Source organism: Lepidochelys olivacea, assembly GCF_965140295.1.
Source record: "Lepidochelys olivacea isolate rLepOli2 genome assembly, chromosome: 9".
In the NCBI taxonomy this organism is placed as follows: Eukaryota; Metazoa; Chordata; order Testudines; family Cheloniidae; genus Lepidochelys; species Lepidochelys olivacea.
Window position 1 is genome coordinate 19,485,537 of NC_140419.1, and position 22,141 is coordinate 19,507,677.

Below are 22,141 nucleotides of genomic sequence, written 5' to 3' on the forward strand. Positions count from 1 at the left end.
AAATCAACAGATAACAGGATGTTTCATTTCTCTTTTAGAATAGCTAATAAATAATACATCAAAGGTACTTGTGCATTTCTGAGTTTGTTAAAACTTTTATAATACAGCATACCACTGTTTTTCATATATTAAGAATGCAGACTTTTTTGTTTATCTTCAGAGTTACCAACAATTATGATTCTGTTGCAAGTCTTACAATATTTGGTACTTTTCTTAAAGCCCCAGGTCCTGGAATCAGGTTATTACATAAGTATTTCAGCTTTAATTTTTTTAATGTAAGTTTCTAGCCTTACGGTTGCAGAGAAAAGTTTGCAAATGTGAACCCTAAAGCTCAAAAACCAGAAGGCACTTAAACTTTTCTCTGCAACCATAAGGGCTAGAGATGTACATTTTGTATATTTGAAGATTTTAAAGCCAATCTCAACATTCTGGAGGGATCTAAATCATGATTTTTGAATGCTTGTTGTTTAGCGTACTGTATTATTTTTTAATGTTGTTGTATCTACTTACACTCTGTACCTATTTTTCATGCAAAGTTCCTATTAATTTTGATTGTAATTTTGCATTTGTAAGGATGGAATGTGGGATCATGTACATTTCATTCCTTAATGTATAGTGAATAATGACTGCTGAGAGTGACAAACACTGGGCCTGATCCTCCATTTCAATCATCTTCTCATTAAATTCAATGGGAATTTTGGGAGCAAAAAGAATACAAGATCTGACCCCTTTCCCTCTCCCCACCAAAAACAAATAAAAAAACCCATCAGACAACAGAGAAGAATTCAGTATTACTGGTTACTGCTTGTAGCGTATGAGTATATGGACAAAATATTAAATGCAAGATTCAGTGAGGCTGGAAAGATCAGAGTTGAAAATATTTCATATTTTTTCCCAAAAATCTTAGAACAACCTTTTTTGGTGCCTGGTGAAAATTATTGCCGATTATAGGTATGTCATTTAAAATCAATTATTTTATTTTTACTTCCTTTGTCATTATGAAAGAAGTCATTCTTTTCTTCCATGATAGAGTTTCTTCCTATGAGCATGTCCATTTGGGGAAGTTCGTGAATCAAAACAATCATTGCTCACATTAATCCTTTTAACAGAATGTCAAGGTATATATTATTTAAAATGTCATAAGACCAAGCAAATTAGTAAGCAAATACATTGATTATTTGAATAAATCTAAAACAGTTTTTCTCCAGTATCCTCCAATTTGTATTAACTTAAAGCACCTTCTTTGAGACAAGAAAGCTGGAAATTATTGCCTTTAGGTTTAAAAGTATTGTCTCAAAAGCATGATTATGTATTTAGGCATCGATTGCTAGAAATCTGAATACTATGGTGATTATTGTCAAATATTAGATGATATTCAAGGTGCTAAGCACTGTTTCTTCGCTCTTTTACCCAGTTTTACACCAGCATAACTCCTTTGACTTAAATTATTCCAGTACAAGTTAGGTCAGAATTAGTCAACCTCTCTTGATTTTCAAAACCTTAATGAGCTGAGTTGATGTCAGATCAGATACTACTGCCTCTGTATTCAAGATCAGACTCTACTATAACAGCTGTGTCATCAAGAACAAGAGAGGAGGGTGAGCCTTGCAGGAGAAGGTGACATGAGCATCTGGCCCATGACCTTCCATGAGAGATTACAATGACTATTCATCTGGCTGCCTTTGGCATGAAATATAAAGCCCACATCTACATCCTAGCTTTTAATAACTTCAAAGAGTAACTAAGTCTAATAGAAGATTCTAAAAGAAAGAAGAGGGAGAAATGGAAGAAGAGGAAAAGAGGGTAAATCTTATTACTTGGCCTTATTTAAGTCAATGGTGAAGCTCCAATTGACTTCAATGAGGCTAGGGTTTCACCTATATGCCGGGAGAAAAGGAGGAAAGAATGAGGGATTTAGTGTGTTTAATCTAGTTCCTTAGTCTAGTTGCTGACTTTAGATAGTTCTACTAAGTAGTTCAGACACCCTGGTGATTAACATGATATAAACACATAGACTATATGGATAGCTGGCCAAATAAGTGTTTTTTCTCACAATCCTCCCATGCAATATACAGCAAATGTTGGGCTGTTTCATGCCATTTACTCCAATGAACATTTGAAAAAATGTCACTTTGGCCACTGTCCAACAGGTCGTTTGATCAACTTCTTATGGGTCTGATACTGTATGCCTGAAACCAATAGGAATTTTGCCATTAAATTCATTGGGAGTAGGATCAGGACTGATCAAAGTAGCAATTCCCCATGTGTTGGCAATCCCTTAGAGTTTGAGGATAATTGTCTTCCAATAAAATGATTGCCGGTTATCGCTAGCAGATTGGCAGGTGACAAATGAGGCCTATCCAGGATTAACAGACCTTGTCTTAGTGAGGGCAGACATTTCCCAATGGAAGGGGTTGATTTGGACTGTTAAATTGGGCTGCAGCCCATTCTTTCCTCCTTTCCTTTTCCAAATGTGAGCTTTTCTTTTCATATGAGCAGCAAGTGTCTTTCTTCACACAGTATTCAGCAAGACAGAAGCAGCTTCTATCAATATACTTTGTAAAATTATTCATGTTATGGCGTAATGCTGGTGAATTGCCATGACATGATCTGTTCATGCTGATGTTTCTAATTCTGGCAACTCTAACTCTAACTGATGCCTTGCAAATCTGTACTGTTGATTCCAGTGCATACTCTTGGGCAATCTCTATCTTCATATACTCAAATTAAGCAAAGAAAGTGGTATGCACAAAAGACAGATTTATTGGTGAAAAGCACACTCCGCACTAGTAGTTGCAAATAGAAATCAGGACACTTAAAATAGATACTTGTAGAAATAATCTGATAGTACATGAGTACCCTGGGATGCTGGATGAAATCTTCTACTCGGAGGGGTCTGAAGATAACATTCCACATTGCCTAAGGATCTTAGCACATGAGCAGGGCAGTAGATCTCATTTTAAATCCTCTTCTTCTTGCCACTTCGATATTAGGTCAGTGGTTCTTGCTGTGGAAGGAATTTCCAAATCTACATTCTTCCTTCACACCAAAGGTGGCCAGATAGCAAGTGTAAAAAGTCAGGACAGGGGAGGGGGATAAGTACCTATATAAGACAAAGCCCCAAATATTGGGACTGTCCCTATAAAATTGGGACATCTGGTCACCTTATTCACATCATCAGTGTTCAACCTAATTCAATATATCAGAATTTGTATTTGTGTTGCAGGGAATTAAAACTGCCCTGCTTTGGCTTCACCAAAGAAGATGCAGTACCTTGGCACAAATGTGGTTGCGGTTGACATGCTGCAGAAATCTCTATTTGGAGCATGAAAACATCTGAAGAAGCCACATTTCTGCATTATAACAGAGAGAGTTCATTATTTCCGGGAACACCCTAAGGGAATTATTTGGCTTTTGATCCATGCATGAAATTTTCCTTGCTGTCACAGGAAACTGTGTATGCATAACCATGACTGCATATTACCCTAATAAAGGTAAATGAGAAATTCACACATAAATTGGAGGGTGTTTTCTGACATTGGCCAAAATAAATATTTGGACACTTTTAAAAAATGTGGGTTGTATGCTGAGGTGGAAACAAGTAATTTATCTGTGCCTAATATAACAGAAAAAATATTCAAGACTATTGTACCATTAGTTAAAAATTGCTCCTGAAATGTTCACTAGGTCTGGATTTTATATATTATGTCCCATGCATCTGTTGACCATGTTAGCTAATTTTGTGTACCTTTCTCTTTCTTTTGTTTACTATTTTTTGTTTTTATGTAAAATATAAATACATAACAAAAGAAAACATGTATGAATATATACACAAGATGGAAGTAGCATATGAATAACAAAATTCAACATTCACTATTTGCAAAACCTGGAAGAAACACAACAAAAACAAGCAAACAAACCCCTGAACCCATAGAGGTCGTGCAGGATATTAATGATTAAAGTGACTAAATAGATAAATAAATGCAAACATAACCTATAAGTGTTGGGGACTAATATACACTATACTACAAAAGTATGCAATAGTTCATGTCTGACCAGACACATTATTATTTTTTCCAAGTATTTCTATTAGACAGAGTCTTTTTTTTCCATTAATGCCATAGTAGAGAGCTCACTAAGTCAGTCTGTGTATGAGGAAGGAATTGCAGATTTCCATTTTCTCAGAATAACTCCTTTGCTATTAAATAGTTACTACAATCCATTTCTTAATGTTATCTGGTAATATCACCTCCTCCATCACTCTTAAAATACACAAGATTGGAGAAGAAAAGATATTGACACTTAAACTTTTTGAGAGAGTGCTGACTGAACACATGCATCTTTTGACGGGTATAGAGGATGTGCAAAAGATTGGCAAGTGGCCTCTTTCTTAAATATAATATTGCATTAAATAACATTTTGCATTCATAATTTAATGGTGTTGGCTGTTCAGTTTGAATCCTCACCATTTTCCCCTCTTACTCAGCTCTTTTTAATATTCACACATACCTTCAAATACTTTGCAGCAAACAATCCCTATGGCTGTAAACTGATTTCATGTAATTTGTCTAAGGGTCCCTGTGTGAGAGGGATTTTTGATGTAAAATACATGAAAATTGTCCTTAAATTCAACATAAATTAGTTTAGGACCTGTAAATTAGTAGGTAATGTGTGATAACTTACATTTCTGTACCTTTGATCTCATAACAGAAGTACACTGCATGTCATTCTGCTATATCAGTTACGATGGATCTACCATGGAAAATATAGTAGATTGGTACTCTGTAGGGTAATGTGTAATTATTTGTTAAGAACTGAATAATCATATAATTATAAAAATTATAACTTGGATTTCCAAATGGCCATTAGGGAACTAAGTACCCAAATCCTAAAGAATTTCAGTGCGGCTGGATACCTAACTCCCTTAGAAAATCCCAAGTTTATATATATTATGTATAATCAATATCATATGTGTTCATAAATATTTATATAATTAAACTAATCTGTGTTTGGATTTATAAATGAAATGTCAACCTAGATATCTGTACTGTAGAGTGCAAAGTGCAAAGAGAGCCTTCAGTTGAACAAGGCTGAAATAATCTTAATTTAGGGCTTTACCCAACTCCTATTGAAATCAGTAGAAAGATTCCCTTTAATTTCAGTGGAAGTTGAATTGGGTCCATAAGGTCCAGTTTTTCTCACCTTGAAGTCAGTGGGAATAGTTACACTGTAAATATTGAAGTCAGTGGGAATAGTTACACTGTAAATATTGAAGTCAGTGGGAATAGTTACACTGACTTCAGTGGGTTCGGGACTGGAGGATTCAGTCCTTTGTGTCTGACCATATATGTCCCACCACCAGTAGCACAGTTCATTTCCACTTGAAATTGATTTGACATGTTGGTATAGTAGCAAGGAGATCTTGGTTTCTAAATTAGGATTAGACCAGTTTGTCTCAGCTTCTGGAATAAATGTTCTTTCCTGCAGTAGTGTGGATAAATCCCATCGGCTAAATCCCATCGGATAAATGAACTAAATAATGTTGAAAAAGCAGGTTTATACCATACAAAGTATTGAATGAACATGTTATGCCAAAAACATACTGTATTGCGGTTCTTCTTTTTCAACATCTTCACTAGAATTCCTCAGACTAAACTATCCATACATACATGACCCTAAAGCCAGTTTTCCCCTCTGAGGAAACAGAATCTATTTTAACTACATTTTTCTTAACAGAACAGACAAAGTGGTATCTTACAGGGCAAATGGATGGCTCAGTAATGGACTAATAATAGGATTTGAATCCTTTTACCTCTTCCTCACTGGTTTGAATTTAGCCCAGTCTATAGTCACTAATGACATTAACATGTGGTTGCTGTTTTGAGGCCTGGGAAAAGCACTGGTGGTCTCCATCTAGGAATTTCTCCTGTAGCTGAACTCATTAAAAGTCATGCGACTATATTTCAATGGGAGAGGGATCTGGCCCTGAACTCCTAATGGAAAGATGTCCGCAGCTTAAAATCACCATGGCAGTTGGCACTAACTGACACCTGTGTTAGCATTCTCAGGAGAGAACCCAAAAACTGAGTGGACATGGAGAATAAAGTATGCTCTTATCCCCAGAGGTAGGTCCTCCAGGAGAATGTTGAAGCACACTGCATGGCTTAGGGAAGCTTGCACTGTCCCTATGGTACCTGGTCTGTGGATAATCAGAGAACTCCAGTCTCCAAAGCTTTCCACCTGATATCTTTCCCAAGCACTTTTACATGTGGAATTTGCTTCACAAATTAATAAGCTTCGCAGCCCACTTGTGTCTTTTTTCACCTCCTCCCACTTGGGATACAGCATGTTCACTTGGCCTGATGAATCTCTTCTCAGTACTGCTCCCACTCTATGTCCTCTCTATGCAGACGGTGCCTGTGTAAGATGCATACCACACGGGTGGTTATAGTGATTACTAAACAGAAATCCACAAAGACCCTGAAACACTGCATGTGCTTATGGTTGTTCCTAAATTACTGCTAAATAAAGATCTACACAATTCTTGCAAAGCCTAAGCTGCATGCTGGTTTTCCAAAATATAGAGAAAACTAGACAGAAGATCTTGTATATAATAGTTACAGCAGCTATGAGTTTCCCTTGTCCTTGCACTGTTTATTGCGTTCACCCTGGCCACAGCTTGCTGGAGGGAGAGGAGACTATTAAACCTCGGAATATTTCTTTCTAGTCAGGCGGAGAAAGCTTGGTAGAAAGCTCCCTCTTTTTCCCAACCATTGTCATTTATGTAGAGGATCTATTAAAAAGGGAACGAGTTGGTTTACACTGCAGATTGAATGAAGCACTAAATGACTGCATTAGAATGACTGCAGTGGGGGAAATGGTCGCATACAGTGGAAATGTAATGTTGCAATGGTACTTTTCAAAAAGGTGCAATCATTGTTCAAGTACCCTTCTCTAATTTGTCATAAAAGTTGTCCAGGGCTTCTTCTTTTGTTTTTTGTTTTTTTTTTAACAAGGGGGCATTTTACCTGCTGCAGCTAAGGTGAAAGAATACGCTGCAAATAGATATCAGTCAACCTCCACACAGATCAGATCAGATGCTCTTTACCTGAGTCTATAGCCCTAGGACTGGGTTCGATTTTTGCAAGGAAGCAGCTCATTTACCAGTCAAAATCAAAATACTAAAAAGGGATAAGGGAAGGTCCCAGTCTAGGCTACATCGCTCTGCCATATTCTCCTGCCAATCCCTGAACACGGATCTTGTGCTGAGCAGGTTGTATGTCGACCAAACAAGCAGAAACATAAAAGCATTTCTGCCTTTCTTTGCTTGGGCTGAGATGTTTATGAAATGACCTCTGGGCGATTTCCATTTCCCTGTATTGAGGGGGAGGTAAGGTTGAAATTCTTGTGCGGGGGGGGGGGGGTGTGGTGATCCTTGTTTCTAGTTCATCAGAGAGGTCGCTGCTCTCACTGTGTTGGAACAGGAGCTAAACACGGATCTGGTAAGTATGATTCCGATCCCAGACGAGAAGTTCTCCTTTTCATAACAATCTCTCTAGCACGGGCTAGTCACAGCCGCTGATAAATAACATCGAATCCCCTTCTCGGTTAATTCGTGGCCGTTAAGTAGCACTTTTGAAGCAGGTCTGTCTGGGAAGGCGCCTCTGTCTCTCTTCTAAGGAATCTCCCCTCCCTCCTTGAAGATCCCCCTAGCCAAGCAGCGCGGAGTTGTTACCTGACACGCTGCTCCCCACGCTGGTTGATTGCCATCCTTAGCCTTGTGATTTGACTGCAGTACCCTACATCGAAATTGCAGACTTTTAGCATCTAGAACCCTAGGGATTGTCCTCCCCTCCTCCTTCCCCCCTCTGTGCCATTTCGCCGCCGGGTCGGTGCTGGGATAAAGTAGCTGGAGCCACCCACCCGCGGGACACGGGTAAAGGATACAGTGGGGCTGAAGGGAGATATCCCAGCTCCAGTGGACTCAGGGCGGATCCAGGCAGGGATTGCACTGTGTGACATCCTATCAGGAGGGGGGAAAGACATGCAGCAGCAGCAGCCCACCGCTGAACTCCTGGGGACCAAATCCTTTACTGCTGCATCCGAGAGGACTCCGATTTAAAATAAAAAGGGGGTGTCCTTGGAAGCTTCGACCCGACAGCGATTGAACCTGGGAAGATTTGGCTCACAACGCTCTGTACTGTGATACCGTAGGCGCCATGCAATGCTTATCTATTTGTATTCAACCACCATCACCCCCCCGCCCGCCCCGCCCCCACCTCCCCAATTCATCTGCAAAACTTGAGGGGAGAACCACTTAAACGGATTACAAGCCTTCTTTGGTGCCATTGCTGGAAGTTGCTGGCCGGGGGTGGGGGTGGGGGAGTGAAAGTACAAGGTTATGGCATTAGGGATGCAATACATCTTAAAGAGTTCGCCTGACGTCGCCTACCCTTTCAGAGCAAATCTCGGTAAGCTTTTAGCACTCCACATGGATCGGTGCTAACCGCGATCGTTTGCTACTTTCCTAATAAAAATCATTAGCGCAGGATAACTTCGCCTGATTGCAGTGTTCCGTACTTGCAAGCGGCCTGTGAAAAGATCTATTGATATGGCAACGTGGTGTGGGCAAAAATACAGACCTTTTGTGAATGTATTTCAAACCCCAGTGCGTCGCTAAGGCAGCTGCGAAACAGAGACCCCTGGCAAGAATAACAGACATTCTCCTACAATCTGCTTCGGTATTTCTTCCCTCTTATTTCTTTAGAGATCTAATAAAACTGTTTTCACTTTCCCACTCCCCCCCACTCCCCCGACCTTTTTAGAGGTATCAAGTGCATGTCGCCTGACGGCTCCAGATTTTGCTCCTGCAAATAAATGATGCAGCGTTTTAATTAGCAAGTAGTGCTGCTTCCATATTGAATAAGTTTAACGAGCGCTTGAGATGTTTAAAATAACATGGGGGATGTTACTGATCCGACAGGTATGGGGAGCGGTCAGGGCGAGAGGAGGTGGTAAAGGAATATGGATAGCTCTTGGCCTTATTAGCAGAGTGGGCACTAGCCTCCTATTTGGGAGTCGACAGTGAGTGATCTGTGCTCCTGACAGCCGGGCTTCTTGCCTACTAACTTTTTTCTACCAACCTGCTGCCTCTTCAAGGATTCCAGCCAAGCCTCTGTCCGGCAAGCTTACCTACCCACACATTTGGAGCGGAGAGGGGGACTTGTTAGAATAACAATGTTAAAGGTTTGGTTTAAGGCTGCTGTGACTCTCCGGACCCAGGGGCTCGTGGCTTCCAGAAGGGATGGTAGATTCGCCACTTGCTTGGAGGCTCGCTTGCAACTCCCAGCAGAGGTGGAGGGCAGAATGCCATGCCCATTTCAAGTTAGGGAGCGAGCCCCATCCCTGGTGAATGTGGAGTGTGTCTCCCATGTATGTGCATGTCATGGGTGTGCGAACTGAAGGAGTGAAAAAAAAACCACAACCCAACCTGGGCAATAAAGTGTACGGGGTGGATTGCATCTCCCTGCCCTAGCTACGTTGCCCAGCGCTGGGGGAAAAAATCAGAATTTGATCTTTGAAATGCACAGACAGGGACTGAGACGTGCATTACTGACCCAATAGCCCCTCTCTTGCTTAAAAAGAACTTCGCCCTGACAACCGATCTTGCCAGCTAAATTTCATCCAAGGATAAATTTGGACAGAGTCTGGAGTCTCAGCTGCAAGGCGCTCCCTCCTTGTGATCTGTTACCGGCTGGTAGCTCTTCACTAACAAATAATCTACTCCCGCCCACACAGTGTCACTTTCCTTCGCCCCGGTTTCTCAGCAAAACTGTATTACCTTCTTGCTGCCTCTGTCGTGTAAAGATGTCAGCTGAGTTGTATTCTCTTCCCGGATCCAGTCAGCATCGGGCATGATTTTCTTCTCGAGCACACACACGCCCAAAGCCAGACCGAAAAATCTTGCGGCCGTTAAGGAGTTAAATCCTCCTCTTCGCTTTTGATGCCTTGCTCGGTGACAGAATGCAAAATGTGCCGTTGTTACCCAAGTGATTCCGGGTCTCTTCCCAGCGATTTGCTTTGCCTCCTTTTAAAGCTGGAAGCGAGCAGGAGGCTGTTGGATCCTGGGGAAGATTGAAGGCTTGAGTTGCAGCACAACAATAAAAAAAAAAGGGGGGGGGGCGCTCGTGGTGCAAAGGGATCAAAGAGAGCGAAGAAATGCGAGGGCAGAGGAGCCACCTTGTTCAAGTCACCCAGGCTGGGGCTTCCCGAGCTTTCACGTTGGGACATCCAGGTGTGATGGAGAGCGGCTACCTACGGCTCTGCGTAAACTAATCAATTGGCTTTTTGCAGCAGTGTCTGTGCGCGGAGAGGACCCTGTCTGGGGGGCAGCTGCCCAGAGAGACACTTCTCCCCATGATCTACCCGCAGCACGAGCGCCTTGCTGGAATTTGCAGTTGGCAATCGGGGGCTCTTTTTCCTTGAGAGTTGGGGTGAGGGGACCGTGGCTCGTTTCTGGCGGCTGCTCCTTCCTTCCTCGTTCTTCTCGGCTTTCCCCAGTCTGATTATTTCCCACTCCTCCCCCACCCCACCTTCCCATCCCCCATCCCTCCCCCCCCCGGAAAAAAAAACTGTACAGTCAGGGCTTCCCAAATGCGCGCCCCCGACCTGGTGCCAAGCGCGCCCCCTTCATTTGTTCCCCTTCTTGAAGCTCATTTTCATGACGTGGAAAAGCCTGATCCAGGGCAACAACAACAACAACACACACACACACACACGGAGAGAAAGAGAGAGAAGCCCGAGATTCTCCGCTGTGATTGAGCCTCCCTCCCAACGATGTGCTGGTGCCCAGAGAAAGCAGCAGCAGCAGAGCTGGGAGCCTGCAGCAGCCCCCTTCTCCTCCCTCCTCCATTGAGTGTGCCAAACAGCCGCTCTGCATCCTAAAGAAGCTCATTGAGGGGCTCATTGCATTCCCAGCACGTTTCAGGCTTGCTTGCTTTTTTTTCTTTTTTTTTTCCCCCCTCCTCTCCTTTTGCCTCAGCCTCAGCAGGAGTACAGAGAGAGAGAGAGAGAGAAAGAGAGAGAGTGAAACCAGCAATCCTTAAACTCGAGCTTTTTAAAAATTCTATTTATTTATTTATTTTAGATGTGCTAAAATCTCTCCTGCAAATCGGTAAGTACAAGCGTTCTGGGTCCTCTTCTTTCTGCCTAGCTTCAAAGACACCCCCACCACCATTATCCCTCCCCCCCCATCATTTTTATTATAGCCCTTGCAGAACAGAGAGAACTTAAGTCGCTATTTTGCAAGAGAGACAGAGAGGACTGACGGATACTGCAATATAGCTCTCCTTTCTCTCTCTCTCCCCCTTCTTCACAATTAGATCATGATTTTAATTGCACAGGATATTTCTCTTTTCTCCCCTTTCCTACAGCTGAGGGTTTTATTTGCAAGTTGATCCTAAGGATTTGTATTCCTTTCCCATTTCTGTCCCTAAATGCGTCTTTCGGATTTTAAGTTTGTGCGGGGAAAGGGGGTGGGGGGAAATTCTCTAGCTGTACATGGGTAAGGCAAAAGAAAAAGGTCATTTTTATTGATAAATTAGGATTAAAATTAACGATCTTTCTGGACATTTTCAATTGGTATTTCACTGACTCAAGAAGGGCTGCATCACCATTATTATCATAATCATTAACATTTATTTATCCCCAAACATTTGAAATATCTGGCAAAAGGAAGGGGGGAAACTGTATCTTGGAGAGCTGCATCTCATTAGTACAGTATTTGTTTCCTTTGACTGGAGAAGAATGGTGTCTTCTTTTTGAAAGGTAGACAGTACAATAGATAATTTATCAGCTGGTGTCAAGGTATTTTTCTTCCACTTTCAGCTTTTTAACCGGGTCTCTTGGTTGGTCCTGGGGGCGCAAAATATAATAATCCAAACCAGGCTGAGCATTTCAATCCGAAATGCTTCTTTAGCTGTCACTTCGCCTTAGATCTGATGATCGCATGGGCATGTGCTTTAGAAAGATTAATCATCTCTAAATGCTTTAATCAGCTAAAATGACTAATATGTAGTATGTATTTATCTGATAATATACCAATAGCATTAATCCATCAGTGTACCTGGAAGTGGGAGGTTTTATTTTAAATCAAGGTTGTTAAGCATTATTAAAGACACTGTGAGAATTTCTAAAGGAAACTGTTAGATCAGGGACATTTACAAACCCTGCAAATTCCTGCAAACTTCCATATAGAATATACTGAGCTGGTGCACTGGATATTGGACCATTGCAATCTAGCAACTTTGGGAGGGTTTTTTGTGTGTGTGTGTATGTGTATATCTAAAGGATGTAGCATGATGCTGGTGAAAGATACCCACTGATATTTTCTCCTGTAATTAATGCAGGTTATGATGTACACACAGGTAAGCCTGCAAATTAGTGTTTCTCTAAACACTGGTCATGTGGTGAAAAATATGTATATATGTAATACGCTCAGTCTATATGTTCATTTGCTATATGGTATGTGCATGCTGTTTTCATTATAGATGCCATTTACTAAATATCATAGGGGAAGGGAAAATATGGCATCTTATGATTAGAGATTTCTATAGCTCTTAAGTCTGAAACCAGCCTTGAACATCAAGCACTGCTAGAGTTTGTTTTGAACGTCTACCCAAAAATTGCTGAACTTTCCAGGAGCCTAATAAAAGTCTAGCAAAAACGGAGTTTATTAAGAACAGTGACCTGACTAAATACTAAAATTCTGCATTCTTATTTCTGTTACAGTTTTGTAATCAGCCACAAATGATGAAACCTTCCACAGCAGAGACTCTTCATAAAGGAAGGATGTTGTGGGTAATTCTTCTAAGCACAATTGCTCTAGCATGGACTACACCAATTCCCTTGATAGAGGACTCAGAGGAAATTGACGAGCCCTGCTTTGATCCATGTTACTGTGAAGTAAAAGAGAGCCTTTTCCATATACATTGCGACAATAAAGGATTTATAAATATTAGTCAGATAACGGAGTCGTGGTCAAGACCTTTTAAACTTTATCTGCAGAGGAATTCCATGAGGAAATTATACACAAACAGTTTTCTTCATTTGAACAATGCTGTGTCTATTAACCTTGGGAACAATGCACTGCAGGACATTCAGACAGGAGCCTTCATTGGGCTCAAAGTTTTGAAGCGATTGTACCTGCACGAGAATAAATTAGACATTTTCAGAAACGACACTTTCCTGGGTTTGGAAAGTCTGGAATATCTGCAGGCAGATTACAATGTCATTAAACGGATTGAAAGTGGGGCATTTCGAAATCTGAGCAAACTGAGAGTCTTGATCTTAAATGACAACCTTATCCCCATGCTTCCCACCAACCTATTTAAATCTGTGTCTTTAACTCATTTGGACTTGCGGGGAAACAGGTTAAAAGTCCTTTCCTATCGAGGGATGCTGGACCATATTGGCAGGAGCCTGATGGAAATCCAGCTGGAGGAGAACCCTTGGAACTGTACCTGTGAGATTGTGCAGCTGAAAAGTTGGCTGGAGCGCATACCTTACACTGCCCTTGTGGGAGACATAACCTGTGAGACCCCCTTCCACTTCCATGGTAAGGACCTGAGGGAAATCAAAAGGAGTAAACTCTGCCCCATGCTGTCTGACTCCGAAGTCGAGGCCAGTCTGGGGATTCCTCAGTTGTCATCTAGCAAGGAGAACGCATGGCCTACGAAGCCTTCTTCCATGCTATCCTCCTTCCATTTCACTGCTTCCTCTGTTGAATACAAAACATCCAATAAGCAGCCCAAACCCACCAAGCAGCCCAGAGTGCCCAAACCTCCCCCTACATCCCGAGGCCTGTATCCTGGGCCAAACCAGCCTCCTATAGCTGCCTACCAGACAAGGCCCCCGATTCCCATCATATGCCCTACTGGGTGCTCTTGTAGTTTGCACATCAACGACTTGGGCCTGACGGTCAATTGCAAGGAGAGAGGATTTCACAACATCTCCGAGCTTCTGCCCAGGCCCCTGAACGCCAAGAAATTGTACCTGAGCGGCAATTTGATACAGAAAATCTACCGCTCGGATTTCTGGAATTTTTCTTCCTTGGATCTGTTACACCTTGGGAACAACCGTATCTCCTACGTGCAGGATGGGGCTTTTATTAACCTGCCTAACCTGAAAAGCCTGTACCTGAACGGCAATGACATCGAGAGGCTGACTCCAGGCATGTTCAGGGGCTTGCAGAGCTTGCATTACCTGTACTTCGAGTACAACCTGATCAGGGAGATCCAGCCCGCGGCCTTCAGCCTCATGCCCAACCTGAAGCTGCTCTTCCTCAACGACAACCTGCTGCGGACCCTGCCCACCGATGCCTTTGCGGGCACCTCCCTGGCCAGGCTCAACCTGAGGAACAACCACTTCCTTTACCTGCCCGTGGCCGGGGTGCTGGAGCACCTCCACGCCATCGTGCAGATCGACCTCAAGCTCAACCCTTGGGACTGCACCTGCGACCTGGTGCCCCTCAAGCAGTGGATCGAGACCATCAGCTCGGTCATCGTGGTGGGGGACGTGCTGTGCGCCAGCCCGGAGAACCTCACCCGCCGGGACGTGCGCTCGGTGGAGCTGGAGGCGCTGTGCCCGGAGCTGCTGCACGCCGCGGCCGCCTCGCCCGCCCCGCCCGGGGGCAAGCCCAGCCCCACCAGCCCCTCGGCCTACGAGCTCTCCCCGGCCGGCGCCGCCGCCGTGCCGCTCTCCGTGCTCATCCTCAGCCTGCTGGTCCTCTTCTTCTCAGCCGTCTTCATCGCCGCGGGGCTCTTCGCCTTCGTGCTGCGCCGGCGGCGCAAGAAACTGCCCTTCCGCAGCAAGCGGCCGGAGGCGGGGGACCTGAGCGGCATCCACATGCAGTGCCACCGCTTCTTCGAGGAGGGCGGCCGGGGGGCGGGCGGCGGCGCCTCGCCGGAGAAGGGCCACCCGGCGGGGCACGTCTACGACTACATCCCCCACCCGGTGACCCACATGTGCAACAACCCCATCTACAAGCCGCGCGAGGAGGAGGCGGAGCGGGAGGAGGGCGGCGGCGGCGGCGAGGCCGGCGAGCGCCTGGGGGGAGGCGGGACGGGGGATCCGTTCGCCGAGCCCGGCCACCAGGAGAACAGCACCCACTACCGGACCTTGCTGGAGAAGGAGAAGGAGTGGAGCCTGGCCGTGTCCAGCTCCCAGCTCAACACCATCGTGGCCGCCAACCACCAGCACCACCACCACCCGGCCGGCGGCGGCGGGCTGGCGCTGGCGGGGGAGCTGGCGCTGGCGCCGGCCCCGCCCGGCTTCCCCCACGAGAAGAACGGCGGGGTGTTGCTCTTCCCGCCGGCCGGCGCCGGGCTAGACAGAGAGCGGCCGCCGCCGCCCTGCACGGTGGGCTTCGTGGACTGCCTCTACGGCACGGTGCCCAAGTTAAAGGAACTGCACGTCCACCCGCCGGGCATGCAGTACCCGGACCTCCAGCAGGACGCCAGGCTGAAAGAAACCCTTCTCTTCTCGGCCGGCAAGGGCTTCACAGACCAACCCCCCCCAAGCGAATACCTCGAGTTAAGGGCCAAACTCCAAACCAAGCCGGATTACCTCGAAGTCCTGGAGAAGACAACCTATAGGTTCTGACCAGAGAGCTTTTCTTTCCACCCCCCGCCCTCCAGTAGCGCCCCCGGCCCCCCCTTCTCCAGCCCCCGTGCAACCGCATGCTGAGAATAGAGAATACAGCTGTGTGCTCTCCCCCACCAGAGATGTGTGTGTTTGGAGGAAGGGCCGTTCTCAGATCATTAATCAATGAAGTGCCTTCGCAGACTTGCCAGCAGATGTTAATCATTATTTTTTTATACTGAAACTGAGACTTTGACTGTGCCATGTCTAAGGTATATTATTATTAATTATTATTATTACTACGGGGATCTTTGTATTGATCCTAACTAAGTAAATTCTATGTCTTTTTTTTTCCGTTGCAGTAAACTTTTTACTTTATATATATATTTTTTTCCTGGGGGGGGGGGTAGGGGGTGATGGCATTTTGTGGCTTTCTTTCTTCTTGCCCATCATGGCACAGATCCTGTACATTTATTTAAAACAATCAAATGCAGTTTGCTGCATGCCTGGAAACTGCAAGAGGGAAAGAGGGGGGTGGGGCGGGGGTCTTATTCGAATGTTCTCTCACTCTTGTCTCTCTCTTTCACATGCACACACACGTAGACGCGTCCACGCAGCTCCCCACCCCAGCCGCCGGTCGGGTCCCTAGCCGCTCCGATCGGCTCCCCTTCCGTTCCGCTCGCCCTTCCCCTCCTCTCCTCTTGGAGGGGGGATTCCATTTCCAGTGTGAAGTCATCCGAAACAAAGAAGCCCATTGGATGTAACCACGTGGCTCACGCACACACACCTGGGGATGATCAATTGCACTTCATGACGCCATGAGTTTTTGGAGGACATCCGCACTTTCTTATTGAAACAGACCCATACAACTATACAAAAATAAATAAATAAATTACTGGGTACCTATCACTAACGGCTTTGTAGGAAGCACTTTTAATGTTTTTTCTCTCTCTCTCTCACACACGTACACACACACAAAGATACAAACAACAATGTGCATATATTTATTCTGTAATTTCAAGTGAATATAAATTGTAAAGGTAATGTTTAATCATTCATTGTACAGTGATGCGTCTGGTATAGCTTTCCTAATAAAAAGTTTTGAAAAAAATACATATAGATATATAGAGGATACAAAGCTTGAACCTAACATTTCAGTTTACTCTCCCCCTACCCATGATTACTTCTCTCACCTTACTCCTGAAAGCTATTTTATTAATCACCGTTCAGTGCACTGTGTGATGTTAACAGGGAAAAAAATCTGTTCAACTTCTGCCACAGTACCACTTAGGACTTTAAAAAATCCAATTTGAAACCTGTTTTTCTTCCACATTGCACTGTAACTATGTCAGAATTTCTTTTATTTCAAAATAAGCAGCTGAATTAACCCAATTTCTTCTACTAATATTGCTAGTAGAATCTAAGTTCTGCTACAACCTAAGAGAAAATAAGGCATTAGTATTACAACTTTTCAGTGTTTAAATTCACATCAATTATAAAAGGAAATAAGTAGAGAGTGGAGAAAGGCTTAGATGTAAATTTGAATATTTGATACATTTGCGCTTGGAATGTTCTTTCCCCTCGTTTGAAAAAGACTGAAACAATGTGGGAAACTCAGGCCCAATAGCTGACATTTGCTGGGTCTCTCCCTTGCCTTGCTGCAATCAGAACGACTAGGGGGGTCAGGCTGATTTTACAAAATGTGTGTCATTAAAATGATGCTGCAAAATAGACTTGCCGCGTCACCCAGTTTACAACCCACTTAGATCTGAACAAAACCAAAGAAAAACGGATTTTTCTTTTAGGGTACTGGCTGGTATCTTGTTCCTGGTAGATCTGGACTGACAGACGGAAAAAGCCAAGGGAAAGCTTTGTGGTGGGGGGGTTTACACAATGTGGCCAGTAGATGGCGCCGGAACTCCAGCGATCGCAGCAAAGGCTGCAGCTGAGTTGTGCCGCCCGTCCAGTACTTTCTTCTTGGACTTCTGAGTCTGCCCTTAATAGCATGTAATCGTTACGTTGAATGTAATTCACCAGACGTCACTAATGCCTTACATCAAGCTAGGAACAAATTAAATGGGAATGTGAATGTCAGCTCCTTAGCCGTGCAGTTACGCAGGAGAGGCCCTGTCCTAAAGATCTCAACTAATGAATTTTATATAGAAATATCAAATCAAAAATATATTTTGTGTTAATAAAAACAACAATCATGGCAGTTTATCAAGGTAAATTGAAAAATGTTTCCACTGCATTAAAAAAAACCCTGTATCTAATGTTCTTGTCGCTTTGGGCATTTGTTATGGGACTATATGTCCATTCATAAGTTGCAACTTTTTGGATTGGGTGAGGAAAGAGAGCCTATGTTTGCATGAACTGATGTGCCACATCCATGCTGCTACATTCATGCCAGCTGCCCTGGTCAGGAAAGGCTGCTTCCCTGTCTCATGTGCAACAAAATTATTCCACCCAGCACATTGTATTCCAATGGATTTAAAAGGCGGATGTTCTCCCAGGATGCCCCTATTTACAGCTTTGGCAGGTATGCACAGTACTGGCTCTCTCTGTCTCTGAGTGTCATGTGGAGGAAGTAGAAAACATTTTCTGGGAATCAATAGTAGCCCTCTGGACCATAGAGATAATGGGGTGGGGGGAGAAGGGTGCAAGGGAACAGCTTCAAAAGTCTGTAAATCTTTGCATCACCTCCATATTATTGGTTAATGTTATGAACTGCCAAGTTGCCAGATCCCTTTATAGTATTGATGTTGGTTTCATTATTTCTGCATTCAGCACTAATCTGTTTTTAATGGATATTAGAAAAGCATGCAGGTATTTACAAAAAATAAACATCAAAGTGCAAGGCCAGATCCTTCTGATGATAATCATTATAATTCCATTGATAATGCTGCAGCATGCAGAAAATGGAGGATGATATGTCAGGTTAAAGTACAATCCATGGTGTGACTGTTGCTGTATACATTTGGGGGGGAGGGAAGCAAAACCTGAGTGTTCATAAATCATATCAAAGTGTAAGCCAATCATTATAAATAATGTTTATATTTTATTTAAACTACAAAAAGGCAAGAGCATCTTGACTTAAATAGAGGTAGCAATTTCACCTGCAAATGGTGAGGGAATATATTTATTCAGTGGAAATAAATTTATTCTATGAGAATGGAATTTTGTATTAAAAGAGAGAATTTTTTGGCTTAAATTGAGTTATTTTTTTCATTGTGTAGGAAACATTATCTTGTGCATTATAAACTCTTTGAAATCAGTGGGGGGAGATTCTCGTGGAAGTGTTCAGAATATTTAACTGTGATATCTAATGTGTAATATGATGATTCTAATTTTATTTTATTGTGATAAGCTGTGGATGGGTGGATGGTAAAATTACTGTCCAGTTCAGAAAACGAAAGTGGGTCTATCATATCTGATCTGGTGAAGGGAGACTATTCATATCCATCAACCTGAGTGAACCTAATTAATAGGGATTATTTATCATTATTAGCGGTATTATTCATAAAATTGATACTATTTGGAAGGAATGAAATGAAATAAAATTATCCACATTCACATAAGTGATGTTTAATGGAACAATATTTTAAATAAAAATACTTTTTTTAGCTTAATTCAGTATTGTATTGACAAGTAGTTGACATCAGGTTAATGTATGTGCTGATGCTCAGAATCTTGTGGTAGAACATTCATCATACAATTATTTTTATTCACTAATTTACTGTGTTGAAATTCTTCCTACAGGTGTAAAGGAAAAAAGGCCAGGTAAGTCACAGTCATAGCTTATAATAAATGTTTAGCTAGAAAGGGAAGATAACTAAATTTCAGGGTTCTTCCCCATTTCCCAGGACTTTTCACACAATTCTTACAAAGAAAATCCCACTTAACAAGAAGTGTTTGAGCCTGGGAAATAAAAGGTCTTTCCTACTGCATCAACAGAACAGAAGGTGTTTATTTCTAATGGTATGAATACTCTTCTCCTAATGCAAAATCTGAGTTCAGTAAAGTGTTCCTTCTCTAAAAGTCGTCCTTGTAAGCCAAAAAAAGTGTGTTATAGTTAATATTTCAAAGGGGTCGTTTATGAAGGATTTCAGTAGAGTTGCTTGCCTGAAAACAGCCTTTTCAATTCAAGATTATGTCAAAGTACTTTGAACGAATATTGTATAATTTTATTATTTCTTTGTTTATTTTATTTTTTGATTGCAGTTCATTTAATTTTGAGCTAGAAATGTACAATAATGGTCAATTTAGTATTGTTAGCTATAAACATTTAAGTCAGTGGCACACAAAACTCACTAAAAAATGTCCTCCTGAACTACCATAGGTTTCTCAAGCTCTACTGCACGTAACCAAAAAGAAAAGGAGTACTTGTGGCACCTTAGAGACTAACACATTTATTTGAGCATAAGCTTTCGTGAGCTACAGCTCACTTCATCAGATGCACTCAGTGGAAAATACAGTGGGGAGATTTATATACATAGAGAACATGAAACAATGCATCCAATTTATTTGAGCATAAGCTTTCATGAGCTACAGCTCACTTCATCGGATGCATTGTTTCATGTTCTCTATGTATATAAATCTCCCCACTGTATTTTCCACTGAGTGCATCTGATGAAGTGAGCTGTAGCTCACGAAAGCTTATGCTCAAATAAATGTGTTAGTCTCTAAGGTGCCACAAGTACTCCTTTTCTTTTTGCGAATACAGACTAACACGGCTGTTACTCTGAAAACTGTAAGGAGAGTGATCACTTAAGATGAGCTATTACCAGCGGGAGAGCAGGGGTGGGGAAGGAAACTTTTTGTAGTGATAATCAAGGTGGGCCATTTCCAGCAGTTGACAAGAACCTCTGAGGAACAGTGGGGGGTGGGGGTTCAGCAACCACACACCACACAACAGAACCACTAACCCAGGAACCTATCCTTGCAACAAAGCCCGTTGCCAACTGTGTCCACATATCTATTCAGGGGACACCATCATAGGGCCTCATCACATCAGCCACACTATCAGAGGCTCGTTCACCTCCACATCTACCAGTGTGATATATGCCATCATGTGCCAGCAATGCCCCTCTGCCATGTACATTGGTCAAACTGGACAGTCTCTATGTAAAAGAATCAATGGACACAAATCAGACGTCAAGAATTATAACATTCAAAAACCAGTCGGAGAACACTTCACTCTCTCACTTCAATCGATTACAGACCTAAAAGTTGCAATTCTTCAACAAAAAAAACTTCAAAAACAGACTCCAACGAGAGACTGCTGAATTGGAATTAATTTGCAAACTGGATACAATTAACTTAGGCTTGAATAGAGAGTGGGAGTGGATGGGTCATTACACAAAGTAAAACTATTTCCCCATGTTTATTCCCCCCCCACACTGTTCCTCAGATGTTCTTGTCAACTGCTGGAAATGGCCCACCTTGATTATCACTACAAAAGGTTTTCGTGATCACTCTCCTTACAGTGTGTATGGTAACACCCATTGTTTCATGTTCTCTATGTATATAAATCTCCCCACTGTGTTGTCCACTGAATGCATCCGATAAAGTGAGCTGTAGCTCACGAAAGCTTATGCTCAGATAAATTTGTTAGTCTCTAAGGTGCCACAAGTACTCCTTTTTCCGAATACAGACTAACACGGCTGCTACTCTGAAACTTAACTCATGAGTGATATGTAAATTAGGACTTGCTCAAGTAAGTAGCCACATTGACTTAAGTAGGACTGTTTGCGTGAATAGGGTGTACAAAATGTGGCCTTCTATGTGTAGGTGTACTGGGTGTCTCCATTCCTTAGCTGTTGTGAGGTTTATGGCTAAAGTCCAGCTTCCTTCAAGCACCTGACAAGTGTGAACATGATGAAGAATTGCAATTTGTCCAAAGTTGTCTGTTTTTCTAACATGGAGTTGCTTATATTGTTGAAACAATTAGAGCTCTGTGAATTTTCGTATTTTAATTCTGAGAGTATTCAAAAGGTAAAAATAACCCTCTTGGGAGTATTCCCAAATTTGTTCCTGAGTGACACTTTTCTATAGCTATGAGAGTTTTCTAGTGAAAATGACCAGATTTTTCCCATGGAAAGATATGATATACTGTGAATTTGCTGAATACACAAATTCACAACTTTTCCACACTAAATAGCAGCTTTTTTAAGTAAAATGACATTTTTCTGTCTTCTGGTTTCAGGTACGTTTGAAGCAAGTCTGGAAATGATTTTATTTCCCCTGAAAATAGGATTTTTCAGGTGGTGAGAATTTCTTCACATAGCCCTGCTATTCCACCCTGGCTTATGTAACTAGGGCTTGATTTAGAACCTGTTGAAGTCAGTGAAAATAACCCTATTGACCTCAGTGTGCTTTAGAACAGACCCTTATACTGGATATCCACAGTGGGTGTCATCCTACTCCCATTGAAGTCATTGACTTGGGTGATGCAGTTTTGGGTTCAGTGTGCCCAGCTGAAGTCAAATGGAGTTCTGCCTGT

General features: G+C 42.7%; 2 protein-coding genes across 12 annotated transcripts in view; one reads left to right on the forward strand and one right to left on the reverse strand.

Moving 5' to 3' along the window:
• LOC311525797 (uncharacterized protein) overlaps positions 1–10,558 on the reverse strand; it is a 59,312-nt gene extending 48,754 nt beyond the window's left edge. For 3 of the 9 annotated variants that reach the window (XM_084638154.1, XM_084638155.1, XM_084638153.1), the window contains exon 1: positions 9,842–10,165. The gene's annotated coding sequence lies outside the window, so the exon portion shown is untranslated. Of the gene's footprint in view, positions 1–9,841 lie in introns of all 9 variants that reach the window. The other 6 variants (XM_084638157.1, XR_014712861.1, XR_014712862.1 and 3 more) reach the window with 6 other exon arrangements.
• On the forward strand, positions 10,412–19,419 carry SLITRK3 (SLIT and NTRK like family member 3). 3 transcript variants are annotated; one of them, XM_084638148.1, is made up of 3 exons: positions 10,412–10,493; positions 12,790–15,911; positions 16,243–16,752. In XM_084638148.1, exon 2 carries the CDS (start codon positions 12,808–12,810, stop codon positions 15,658–15,660), a length of 2,853 nt encoding a protein of 950 aa, XP_084494274.1. In that variant the 5' UTR covers positions 10,412–10,493; positions 12,790–12,807; the 3' UTR covers positions 15,661–15,911; positions 16,243–16,752. The 3 variants fall into 3 exon arrangements, with proteins under 3 accessions (XP_084494274.1, XP_084494275.1, XP_084494273.1); XM_084638149.1 differs by lacking the exons at positions 10,412–10,493; positions 16,243–16,752 and adding exons at positions 11,068–11,173; positions 19,399–19,419; XM_084638147.1 differs by lacking the exon at positions 10,412–10,493 and adding an exon at positions 11,068–11,173.
• The last annotated feature ends 2,722 nt before the right edge of the window (positions 19,420–22,141 follow it).

Bases quoted from the DNA above. Each gene is read 5' to 3' on its own strand.
- SLITRK3 (XM_084638148.1), top strand. From the start codon at position 12,808: ATGATGAAACCTTCCACAGCAGAGACTCTTCATAAAGGAAGGATGTTG.